A 14,261-nucleotide genomic window follows, 5' to 3' on the forward strand; every position below is an offset into this window, starting at 1 on the left:
CTGGCTCTCTCGTGGTGACTGCCAGCCTTTTCTCTTTGTTATGGCCATCAACTGTGCCATAAGCAGAATTGCCAGCTAGCTACCAGAGAATACCAAAATAAATCGGAAAAAAAATAATAAAAAATAATTTGTCGAATATATTTGCACAGACGCAACAAAGTAAACATCGGAGCCGGAGGCGGGGGGGGGTCAGAGATTTAGTCATAACTCTTTTATTTTTACGTATTTAGCAGAAATATTATGTCACGAGATTACCAAAGCCTACTGGATTACAGATTTTTTTTTTTTTTTTCTTCTTCTTTTTCTTTTTCTTTTTTTTAAATTCATCGTGACGGCCCCCTTAAAGACCCGTATTATACCCAAAGTATATATATATATATATATATATATATATATATATATATATATATATATATATATCATATATATATCAAATATATATATATCATATATATATATATATATCATATATCATATATATATATATATAAATATATCATATATATATATATATATATATATATATATATATATATGGATATATATATATATATATATATATATATATATATATATATATATATATATATATATATATATATATAAATATATATATATATATATATATATATATATATATATATATATATATATATATATATATATATATATATATATATATATATATATAGCACATATATATATCATATATATATATCATATATATTTATCATATATATATCATATATATTTATCATATATATATATATATATATATATATATATATATATATATATATATATATATATATATATATATATATATATATATATCATATATATATGTATATATATATCATATATATATGTATATATATATATATATATATATATATATATATTTATATATATATATATATATATATATATATATATATATATATATATATATATATATATATATATATATATATATATATATATATATATATATATATATATATATATATATATATATATATATATATATATATATGTATGTATATATATATGCATGATTGTATGTATATATGCATGTTTGTATGTATATATGCATGTTGTATGTATGTATGCATGTATGTATGTATGTATATATGTATATGTATCTATGTATACATATATGTATATATGTATGTATGTATGTATGTATGTATATATGCTTGCATGTATGTATGTATATATGCTTGCATGTATGTATGTATACATGTATATATGTATGTGTGTATGTATCTATGTATGTATGTATATATACATCATATATATATATATATATATATATATATATATATATATATATATATATATATATATATATATATATATATGTATGTATGTATGTATGTATGTATATATGCTTGTATGTATGTATGTATGTATGTATATATATATGCTTGTATGTATGTATGTATGTATGTATGTATGTATATATGCTTGTATGTATGTATGTATGTATATATGCTTGTATGTATGTATGTATGTATATATGCTTGTATGTATGTATGTATGTATGCATGTATGTATGTATGTATATATGCATGTATGTATGTATATCTATATTGGTAATACCTGTTTCTTATGTTTGAATACTTTGCAGGTTCCTCTCCATAGCCACGAGAAGCCAAGTCTTAAATTACCATCATCAGTGAAACAGGCTGTATCAGCCAACCATGAGGCTTTGTTGACCAGACTAGCTGCTGACCAAAAGAAAGTAAGAAGGAAAAATAGACAGATAGGTTTACTGACCTTGTTTGCTATTGCTAGAGTGAGAGAAAAATATAAGTTGATTGATTGATTAATTGATTGGAAGAAGGGGAAAAGAGAAAGAAAAATAAAAGCAAATGTCATGGAAGAAAATTAGACAATGATTTTATTCAGTATTCACAGGCATACATTACTCAGAACATTATTTCCCTTTACTTAAATTTGATTGTAGAGCAAAAAAAAATCATAGATTATACATTTCTCACACAGTCTTTCTTCTACCCTTATGTGGAATGGGTAAAATCCATTTATATGTATTGTATGAGTATGTATATACATATGTCAGTGTGCATGATTACATGCCTGTCTGCCAGTGTGGGTGAAAGTGGATGTGTTTGTATCATATCAAAGATACTAGAAGTTTGTTAAGAGTGTATAGAAATATCTTGTGGAATTGTTCATCTTTTTCTCCTGTTATTATTTTTACTTACAGGTACGTCAACAGAGAAAGTTGTCCAAAGCAGAGGCATTTGTTTCACAACAGTCGATAAAGAACAGATCTAAAAAGGTATAAATGCATGATATTGATCACAGCGTGTAAAATTCTGTTGATAACTTTTGTTCATAGTGAACATATTATATGTCCCTAGATTATAGTTTTATATCATATCACTTCATATATTGTTACTTTTTTATGGTTGCCATATGAAAGTATTTGATATTTTGGTGGAAACAAAAACAGAAGCAATAGATAATCTTAGAATAAGAATAAACCTATTCTTAGTGAAATAAAAGTAAAGTATGTATTGTTTTTTTTACTCTTAATTTATGACATTGTAATGCTAGTACATCTTGGCTGTTGTTAGGATAGCTGCCATAGTAAAGCTAAAAAAAAGAGGATTTTTAATATTAGTGTAAAAAAATGAACTCTCAAAATCAAAAAAGAGAATAACATAGAAAGGAAATTGTTTGGGTTTATATATTCTAGTTTTAAACCAAATAACTTACTGCATGGTCAGCCATTTATTAAGTATAATCCCCTTCAGCAAAAGCAATTAGGAACCAGTGCAAGGGAAAAAAAAAATCTTTTGTGAGAGCTTTTTAGTCTGCAGACCTTAGAGGGTGACTCAACTACTTATCACCCAGCATTTGTGCCCAGTTCATCTTAATTTTTGCTTTATATTTCAGCATTTACAAGCGGACACAAATGGTATTATATCAGATTCCCAGAGGTCGTCAGAAGACACTAGTCCTAGTCCTGGTAAGTTACCTCATCTCATATCTCTGCAAGTAACATCATTCATACAATGTAATGGGTATGCTTTTTTTCAGCTTAAACATAGATAAAGTACTCACATTAAATGTTTTGGTTATTTCAGTAACAGACAGTGTCTGAATACAAATTATATATTTCTTTATATTGAAGTGTTATATTGACTCACATGTCTTCATTGTATTATTCAATGAGGTAATCTTCTTTCTAAAATAAGAGAACACACTAAGAAGGACAAAAGTTCAAACGTTCTCCTCATTACTCACTGCTCAACTTGGAGTAGTATTTGTAAATCTAACAGTAAGGTTTGTCAAATGTACAGTAGTCCAAAGATGTGTGGATGCTGCATGTGTTTTACAAAAGCCTTATCATAGTCATTCTACCAGAAGTTATTCTGATGGGTTACCAGAATACACCGTAAACCCTCCCCCATCCTTACTCTTAGTGTAAGTGTTCAGGATGGGAAGGTTGGCAGATCATGTTATAAGGAATGTGAGGGGCAGAAGAGGCCTGAAGATCGGCCAAAACGGATTAGGCATATCTTCAAGCCTGTGAGTGTTGTCTGGTTGCAATTAGAACAGTTTCTGGTACTTAGGCTCTATATATGAGACTGCAATACAAAAAGGCATATTCAACATTTGTGCAACCAGCTCTTTTGCCCTTACATCATTCATGCATGTTAACCATGGAAGGTTATGAATTGGCTGAAAGTGAAATATATAAAAACTGGTAATTTTGAACTTGCAATCCCTTTCTTCCAAGTCTTCCATTCTATTGTGCATCCCATATTCACTGCACTTTGTCTTTGGAAGAAGTGGATTAAATCTAATAACATAAAAAAGTGTATTTCTAAATCAGGGGCAGTATGACACGATTTTCCATGTTGTATTTTCTTTATATAAAGATATTCATGTCTTCGATAACAATTATGTGCTTTTACTTTTAATTATTTCTTTCTGTTAGGTTATACATTATGAAAGCAATTTTAATGAGTTCCTTAGAGAGGGAATGTTGTCGAAATCAGGATTATGGATGTACAACCTAATTGCTAATTATGTTATTTTGAATGAATAACCAAAATTTGATTCTAAACTTTTTCTGTAATTTTAGTGCAATATATTAGATATAAAAACTTCCTTATCACATCATGTATATAATTTTCTGAATGAAACTGGGATAGATTATCAGATATATAACATCATTTATGTCTGTTTGTTGTATGTGTTGACTGTAAGTAATTTTATTGTATTTATGTTTTTTGTTTTTTACTAAAATGATCTTTTTATATTTTTACATTTTCTTTATCATATTTTTGACATAGAGTTAATAATAAGAAAAAATCATTGATGTTTTATTAGCTTTGCAATAAAGCAGTGTCAGAAAAAAGTATCGTTCCCCATTGCACCAACTAATATGTAAAATCAACAAAGTGCTGTATAATAAGTAGACAAGCCATTTAGCACCTAATCCTACGTATGTAGGTTTTGCGATACAGTAACATTATGATGTATGTGCCGGAGTTATTAGAATTTGTAAAACACAAGTTTTTTTATCTGTATGTGAAATGAAATAAGTTATATGATAATATCAAGTGGCAACACATGTGCAGTCAAAAAAAATTGAATAAAAAGAGAGAAAGCACAAAAAAGTAATCAACAACCTAGAGATGGTGCTGACAGACTTCACATTTTTGTTGAAGTTTATATTTCCTACAGTTGTATAGAGGAAAGGAAGATATGGATATATGTTGAAGTTCAAGAGAACAGCATGTATAAAGATGATCTGATAGTTCATTTCTGCCCTATTTGTAATACAAGTAAATATATAGGCTTAGATTTTTCCTAGTTTCCATTTTCAGTAATTTCATGCTTATCCCTCATGGGAAATGAGAGGAAACGATACTTTTTTATTCAGACTGTACCTTGATAAACATTGTCTTTAAAGCTAAAAGCAAGTTTTTATACATGTCTCAGATTTGTAATTGATGTGAAGTGAATTGTAAAGTAATTGAAATGTCTGTCTTAAATACCTGAATTTTCCACTCATTAAAAAAACTAATGATGATAATAATAATGGAAATAGAACAAGATGAAATCTGGATTCATCAGATTCCAATGAAGTACATATTGAAATAAGACATGTGATTTATATTTTCATCTCAATTTACTTGATTTCTGTGTTAAAAGGATTAATGTTTTTTTTCTTTTCTTCTCTTTTCTTTTTTTCTTTTTCTTTTTTGTCCCTCTAATTTTATTCCCATTCTGGCGACAGCAGTAAGTTGTAAGTATGTGTGATCATTTTGATAAGATAACTAAAAGAGATGTGATTTTATTATGTGTTACATGTGATTTTTCAGTAAATCAATTATGATTTGTCTTCCAAGCTGTTGACCAACAAGGAAACACAAGATGGTTAGTATGACAGTGTATTAGATTTTGTACGCTTTGTACACGGTAGTTTGATTAGCTTTCATTTCTTATCTTTGCAGTTTCTTCCATCAAATGGGCTTTGCAGCATTTCTTCTGTTAAAATGGCTTTGGTCTCTCTCAGTTACCCTCTGTTATTTCAGCTTTGTTGTATAATCTTTCTGGTATATTTCTGATTTATTGTGGGACTTGACCTTTACAGGAGCTTAAGTGTATATGTTTATTTATTGCTGTTCTTATATCTTATCTTTATTTTGGTTTTGTTCATTGCCAGGAATTATTTTCTTCCACAATTCTGAAAGTATTAGTTGACTTTATGTTAAATTTATAAACATGATGTTAACTACTGACTATGAATCCTTTCCAGTATTTAGCCTTTCACCGCAGCTAGGTAATCCTTTGTTTTAGATACCCTCCCATGCCCACTAGAAAAAGAAAAAATCTTGCATTGTCATGAACTCTCCTTAGCAGATGTCTAAGTATAAGAAATTGAAAAAGAAAGGCTTGAGATATCACATATATATATATAGATATAGATATAGATATATGATTTTCTATTGTGGTAGACTTTATGAGCTGCACTCTATGCAAAAAAAGATTTTCCCCACATGATATTACATAATTGAAGAAATTGTATATTTGCAATCTTAGTGATACAATTACATGAAGAATTATTCAAAAACAAAAATACAAGTAGAGAATTATTAATTTCATAATATTTTCTAGATAGAGTGCCACCAACTGAATAACAAAATGACTGCAATATTAAAAACCACAAACTTGAACAGAAAATACAATAATCTCAGTTTACAAGGATTTGTAATACTATACATAATTACAAAAGTAGCTTCTGTCATTCTTTTCTTTAAAATTGGTGAAGGGCTCTGGCTTTGTTCTTTATCAGTGGTTCTAGAATGCTCTTCAGTTTTGTTCTTTCATGTACAAAAGCAAATAGCATTGCAAGTAATGATTAACACATAAACACCCACACACACGCACACAAACACCCACACACATGCACACAAACACCCACACACACCCACACCCATACACACACACGTGCACACACACATACGCACGCACACGCATACACACACATGCACACACACGCACATGCACACACACGCACATGCACACACACGCACATGCACACACACGCACATGCACACACACACACACACACACACACACACACACACACACACACACACACACACACACATACACACACACACACACACACACACGCACACACACACACTCACACACACTCACACACACGCACGCACACACACACACACACACACACACACACACACACACACACACACACACACACACACACACACACCTTTGCACACTCACGCACATATAATGATGATGGTAATGATACTAGAAAGATAGTAATTATTGCAATGATTCAAATATTTTATGAAGAAGAAAAATTTCATTCAAGAAAAATAGTTACTTAGCAACTATTTGAGCTGATAAACATCACTTACCTTTGAAATATTTTGAAGAAAAGATATTGCCTCTTTTACATCTAAATTTTTACCACTACAGACATTGATGTATGATTGAATCCTCTTATCTTGCAGGTAGCGCCAGTGGGAACATAAGTGTCTCACCATCACTGGTAGCACCACCACCTCCCCCTCCAAATCCACAACCCCCTTCTACTCCAAATGTCCCCCAGTCACCAGCAGGCCCTCCCCCTCCCCCACCCCCACCCCCTCCACCTCCACCTCCTCCTCCACCAGTGGCCTCGTTCCCAAGCACAGCCACGCCAGCTCCTCCAAATGAGAGCCAAGAGCGAGCTGCCTTACTCTCGTCCATCAGTTCGTTCAAGAAAAACAAACTGAAGAAGTCCACAACCAACGACCGCAGTGCTCCCGTTTTGTAAGGGAGTTTAAGTTTGGGGGTATGTTGCATTCAGGAGCCCAAAAGTGGGGTTTATGTTTGGTATTTCAGAGTGCTACATTGTGAGATATGAAACGGAGAGATTGATATCATGGAAATCTACATTAATAGATCAATGGGACTTGAGCGGAGGCTTGATTTTCGTCTATATGTGATCAGAAGTGTTGTATTTTGATATTAAAAGATGATATATATGTATGTATGTATGTAAAAATATATATATTATGATTATTTTGTCATGAACTAAATCAGTTTCACATAGTTTTTATGTTCAGGTAATTTACCTGGTATTACTAAAGTCATTCCCCTCTTTGTTTTACTTTTGTTATATCTTTCATGATTTCTTTTTTACATTGTAAAGCTTTATAACAAGATCTGATTTAGTACCACAAGCTCAAAAGTTGTGCTGTCTGAAATTGAATGGTTGTGTTAGCTCAATAAGAATTTTTACTTCTTATCTAGTCAGTAGAAAAAAAATACTGGTCAAAACTTTCTGTTGTTTTGATTTTGTTGTGTAACAAAGTCAGAGTGTATTCCAGAAGGGAATATAGAAATTATGAATTATAGAAGGTGCAAAGCATTTATGACAATTTGTATTACTTTTATCAAAGAAACCAATATGTTAGTTTACTATTATATACTTAATTAATTGTTGTTAAAAACAATTGAAGCAAAACTTTTAACCCAGGCTGAAGGTAATTTGGTTAGAATTAGAATACTCGTGATCATAGTTTATTGAACATTTCAGAAATCTTGTAAATTTTTCACTTTCTGTTAATTTACATGTTGATTTAAAAGGGACTGATTGTCATTGGCATATTACACAGATCACTCTTTGAGCAATGCATTTCTAAGAATAGCATGCATTTGATACAATTGCAGATTATTTGCAAATATATGTAATGAAGAACCTTTTGTGTTTATTTTGTATCATTTTGTATTTAGTGTCTATTATAGTATAATCATGTTAAATGCACATGCTTGGGAAACAGTTGGGTGTAGAAGGAAGGGGGGTCCAGCCCTGCTGCAGTTCAAAACTGAAATGGGCATCCACTAAATAACTGTTTGTACCTGCCAGAAAAATCCTCTGAAAAAAAAGAATCATCCTAACACTTACATGCAAAAGAGTTCATGATACTAAAGAGATCTTGATTGATAACTTTCTGAAAATTTTATAAAATAATTGATAACATGGGCTGCCAACATTTTTGCAGATTTGCAGATGGCGGTTGTATGATGAAAAAGATCCTCCTTCACCATCTCAGTATATCTCAGAAGCATTTGTGTGCATATGAACTGCTCAAAGGCAAAAATCATTAACAGTTGGATACTAACTTCATGACTGTCATAATGCTAATCATTCTGTCACCACTTACCCATGTATGCCTGTAATATATACAAGTAACTAAGAGGCTAAGCTGCATATTTTGTAGGAAATAGGAGTAAGATATGTAGATAGCATGAATACTGAGTTGAGACTGGGTTCAAAGGCTTAAGATCAGCTTCTGTAACAAGGGCATAAATTCAACATATTTTTTTTAAAGTCATTGATGCATCTTGTGGAGTGGATAAATGTTGATATAACTGCTTTTTTTGTATTGTACTGACAATGCTTATATTTGAGCCCATGATTTTGACAATGCCCAAAAGTGGCAGGCGCAGGAAACAAACTCGGTAAGTTTTACACCAGTTTAAAGTCTGATCATACTGCAGCAAGGGCAGTGAAATGTCCTTGATGGAAATTTTCTTTGGAATATAAACCCCATTTTATGACTAATGCAGTGGGGGTGTAGAATGCTTCATTGGCACATAAAAAGTACTTCCTGCAAAAGGAGAAAAAAAAAAAATTCTCTCTAAATACAGGAGAAAAGCTAGATCACAGTAGCAACTCAAGGAAGTCATGATGTCAGATTTTAATGACATTACAAAAGTTGCGATTCTCTTTTTGGAAAAAAAACACTTAGGGTTTATTATTAATTTTGGTCTTTTCAGTTTTCAAAAAGGATGGAAAATAATTATTTTAATGGGTATATTTTCATTGAACAATCATCAAAATAGCCCTGTGGATGAGAAGAGTGGGTGATTATGTTTATGCACGAATAATTCTAATGTGGGATTGCTCGCAGTGGGAGTCAAGCCAAAGGCCTGTATTATTTACTCAGCTTGAAGGAATTAAGTATACCTACTTTTTTATTACCTCCATGGACTCAATAAATGAATGAAAGGTATTTTATTTAATGTGTAGGATACCAGGCCGGGCTATTTTTGGAATAGCACATGATCATGTTTATATTTTGTACAATATTTAACAGTGTTAAAGTTTCAGTAGCTTTTCAGGCATTTTTGACTTCATAAAGTCTTGTTGGCCTGGTATCCTACACATTAAATAAAATACCTTTCATTCATTCATTGAGTGCATGGAGGTATCAATAAAAGTAGGTTTACTTAATTCCTTCATGCTGAATAAAAAATATAGGCTTTTGACTTGACTCTCATTTGGAAATCATTCATACATAAACATAATCGCACACTCTTCTCATCCATAGGGCTATTTTGATGATTGTTCAATGAAAATATAACCATTACAGCCATCATTTTTGAAAATAGAGAAGACCAAAATGAGTAACAAACCCTATATGCCTTTTCCAAAAACAGAATCGCACCTTTTGTGACATCATCAAATTCTGACATCATAACCTCCTCGAGTTGCTACTGATCTAGCCCTTCCCCTAAATACAAGGCACACCCCTACAATACAGCTCACGCGTCTGCAAACTGCTCGGTGCGCTATCTATCCTTCGACTGTTAAGTCAGAATATTTTTTTGCCAGCATGTTGTCAACAAAGGTTTGAATGTGCTCCGTGATAAGAAGTGTTTCCTGAAACTGTTTTCTATTGAAACACACGTCTGTTATTCATGTTTTCTGAAACTTTGTTTTCTTATGATTACACAACTATGAGTCTCCACCTGGGAAATTTCACATTTTAAAGAATTATCCAACTAGAGATGGAAGTGTTCGAGAACCGGATTGGCAATATTTTGTAAAATTCTTCACTGACCATGAAGGTAAGAGCTTAGTGAGCACAATATAAAAGCACTATTTCTATAGTTGCCCATACGTATCGTTGAGGTTGAATTATCGCTGGTAACATATAGCTTTTGCTCTTGAACAACGATTGTGGTAGAAGCTCTGGCAACTTCCCCAGAGGATTTATGGTCAAATTATGATTCCTTAGGTTACTAGACCGAGCTGCTGAGGGAGGTGGATAATTTATTTGATTTGATAATTATCATGACCTCAAGTAAGTGATTATATTATATAAAAAATCTTTGTGGTGTAGTGATCAAATACTGACTCATAAATAATTTTCTTACTGGTGATAGTGCTTTTGGTATATTTGGTTCTTTCAGCAGATTGGATGTTCATTGAAAGGACATACAAATCAGTGTAATAGACTTGAATGAACCCAGAAGCACAGGACATATTTTGAAGGTTTCCCCAACTTCATTAGTTCTAAACAGGGTAAATGATGTTACAGTTAAATGTTTTTCATTACCAGAAGGTCAATTGTTGGCTTTTCAACCTAACTTCACTAAAGTTCAGAAGTTGAATCTTTACACAATCTAAATATCAAACAAATTCTAAGACATTATTAGTGTCAGGGAAAATTATGTCATATGTACCTAATTGTGAGAAGTTGACTGAATGGTGGAAAGACCATCGTTGCCGGATGTACACCCTCCGAGCATTTACTAATCTCAAATTAGATATTAAGAATGAAGATGAGGCCAGGCAGAATTTTTAATTTTTTCTCTCTGAACCAAGGGCTTCTAACAAGAAGCATCCTCAAGAACTTAAAAACCCTTCAGTAGATCTCTCTGATAAAGATGTTACTTCCAGACAAATGGCTTTATTTGGTGTTAATTTTCCAGATTCTTAAAATCTTTTAGCAGATAGTTTTGAAGCCATTTTAGAAGAGGCAGACTCTGTCTAAACAAGACATTGAAATTTTTGACTTGCTTTATGGTTATACGTAAAGGTTTGGTATCTATGGCTATTCCCATGGTTGAATCTTTATTGGAGAACGCTATAAGTACAAGAATTGAGTTTAAGAAATCGATTCCAAAGGGTCTCTGAAGCTACAAGAGCTTTATATAGATGCTATAAGTCTGCTAAACCTCGCTATTCTAATAAATCTTTTCAAATTAATAAAAACAAAAAAAAATCAGATCGATCTTATTGGTCAAAATTTAAATCCAATTCCATTGGTTCAGAACAGCCTTCTCAAAGATTTATTCAGTTCTTTCGAGGAAGAAACTTTCAGAGAGGAAGCAAGAATCAGTTCCACTCCCCAAAAACTTCTAAATGACAATCTAGGCCGTCATCTTTTTTTCCAAACCCCGGACGTCCCGGGTTGTACCCCGGACGCGAACTCTTCGCGTTAGGGTTTTGATGCCGGACGCGTCGGGCTCATGACGTCATAGCTCGTGGAGGCGGAGCCATATCATCTAGCCGAGAATTAGCTCAGCCCCTCTGCTTCTGCGCATGCGTGACACTGTTTCATCGCCTGAGCCCTTCAATGCCCGCCAACTAGAGTTCGATAGATGCCAGTTAGGTTGCTTATAATTAATAACCCATGCAAAATGCTGCGCTGGATATGCGAATCACAATTACCATTTGTTCACTAAAATAATTTAAATATCTATATGTATAAATATTCGTAAAGAAAATACTATTTACAAGTATTAAAAAGAATATAACTTTACTGCCACCGGCACCATATCCACATGTAAACAGAGAGAGAGAGAGAGAGAATGATGGAGAAAGAGAGAGAGAGAGAGAATGATGGAGAAAGAGAGAGAGAGAGAATGATGGAGAAAGAGAGAGAGAGAATGATGGAGAAAGAGAGATAGAGAGAGAGAGAGAATTCTAGAGAGAGAGAGAGAGAGAATTCTAGAGAAAGAGAGAGAGAGAGAATGATGGAGAAAGATAGATAGAGAGAGAGAGAATGATGGAGAAACAGAGGGAGAGAATGATGGAGAAAGAGAGAGAGAGAGAATGATGGAGAGAGAGAGATAGAGAGAGAGGGGATGATGGAGAGAGAGAGAGAGAAAGAAATAATTCCATTATTTGCAATGGTTCTTTGTTCATGTGCATGGCAGTGTACAGTAATACAAACTAAATGAAGATAATATCAAGTTCATTCGTAGTGGAATTATAAAATAAGATAAAATAAATTGGCCGCATAATTAGAAACAAAGGTACATGGTTTGGCTTTTCATTTAATTATTAGATGTCATTGACAATTCAAAAGAAACTCTTTCAATTTTCCTTGGAAAGTAATTGGATTGGAGATGTTTCTAATATTTTGTGGTAGGTTAATCCAGGTACTGAATCCTCGGACCTATTTCTGTGTAATATGTCTGGTTTGAATGCTTGTTTTGTAACCAATTATTTGTAGGTGCATAAATCAGTGAGGATATTCACCCTATATGAATTTATGAATGGATATCCCTGTCCTGTTGACATTTTGATTGAACGTTTAACCAGTTTCGTGTAGGGGTTATATAGTTATATTTATTTCCGAGAGAGAGAGAGGGAGAGGGAGACAGAGGGGGGTTGTACAGTCATGTTTATGGAAATGAACTTGGAGAGAGAGAGAGAGAGAGAGAGAGAAAGTTAGTAAGAGCGAGAAAGAGAGAGTGGGGGAGGAGAGAGAGAGAAAGAGGGAGGAGAGAGAGAGAGAGTGGGGGAGCAGAGAGAGAGAGGGGGGGTGGCGGGGGGTAGAGAAGCCGTTAGATTTTATACACGTTCTGGATGTGATTCCCACGGCGCCGTTTCTAGACTGAAGTGTAGGACAGTTTCGCCGCACCTTTTGCGCCCGGCAGTGGCAATCTGTGACGTCACTCCCAAACCTGGGACGTCCGGGGTTTGGAAAAAAAAGGAGATGACGGCCCTAGTTCAAGGCCGCCTGTCGAGATGACAAGACTTCTGGCCTCCAGGGTGACCACGTAGAGTAGTTTTTAGAAGTCGTACATGACCATGGTAAAAAACAAAAACAGAAAAAAAAAACGGTGTGAAGTTGCATGTTTTTCAAAAGAGAACAGATCTGTCGATCATTCAAAGAATAGAAGAATTAATTCAGAAAGATGTGATAGAAGAATTGAAAGGAAGTGTTTTTCCTGAATCATGTGTCCGAAGTTCCAAAAACAAATTCAGTAGAATCTTGTTTAGCACTAGATGTAAGCAAGTTAAACAAATTCATAGTCAACTACCACTTCCGTATAACAACTGCTACTCATGTTCGGCTGGCTCTATTTCCGAAACCATTCATGGTTTCAATAGATAAGAAGGATTGCTTATTGGCATATCCCAATACATCCAAGGTTCAGAAAATTTACATATATGAATACCTAAGTACTAGAATTGAGATTATAATAGATTCAAAGTTCTACCTATTTGGGCTAAACATAGCACCAAGGATTTAGTGAACATTAATTTCTGTTTAATTTCCCTAGGAATCAACATTCTTTTCTATCTGGACGATTGGCTTGTTATTGCTCCCTCAGCAGAAGTGTGCACAAGAATGATAGACACAATTCTGCGGATAGGTTCAGAAATTGGTCTCCTTTTCATTCTTCCAAAATCACACCTTGCTGCTACAAGAAATCTTTCTTGGATAGGCCTCCATTGGAATTCTGTAAATCAAATAGTATCTCTTTCAGAAGAGAATCGAAGATGTTGGGTTTTCAAACCTCACAAGGGTCTCAAGGTTTTGGGAAATGGACATACCGTTTCAGACACAAAAGCATAAATGTCAGGGAACTTCAGACAAGCAAATTATCTCTACATTACACCCCGGTATTCTGTAAATGATACACATTCTTTCAGACAATTCAGC

The 14,261-nt window shown here is 33.1% G+C and overlaps 1 protein-coding gene across 3 annotated transcripts in view; it reads left to right on the top strand.

Annotated features, from left to right (window-relative positions):
- The window catches only part of LOC113828511 (PX domain-containing protein kinase-like protein), a 16,832-nt gene extending 8,562 nt beyond the window's left edge, over positions 1-8,270 (top strand). The window contains exons 9-13 of one of the 3 annotated variants that reach the window (XM_027381497.2): positions 1,634-1,747; positions 2,234-2,308; positions 2,929-3,001; positions 5,370-5,424; positions 7,038-8,270. In XM_027381497.2, the coding sequence (XP_027237298.2) occupies positions 1,634-1,747; positions 2,234-2,308; positions 2,929-3,001; positions 5,370-5,383 (276 nt within the window). In that variant the 3' untranslated portion in view covers positions 5,384-5,424; positions 7,038-8,270. The remainder of the gene's footprint in view (positions 1-1,633; positions 1,748-2,233; positions 2,309-2,928; positions 3,002-5,369; positions 5,425-7,037) is intronic. The other 2 variants (XM_027381496.2, XM_027381495.2) reach the window with 2 other exon arrangements.
- Positions 8,271-14,261: the final 5,991 nt, after the last annotated feature.

The sequence above is a fragment of the Penaeus vannamei genome, chromosome 1, assembly GCF_042767895.1.
Source record: "Penaeus vannamei isolate JL-2024 chromosome 1, ASM4276789v1, whole genome shotgun sequence".
NCBI classification, from domain to species: Eukaryota; Metazoa; Arthropoda; class Malacostraca; order Decapoda; family Penaeidae; genus Penaeus; species Penaeus vannamei.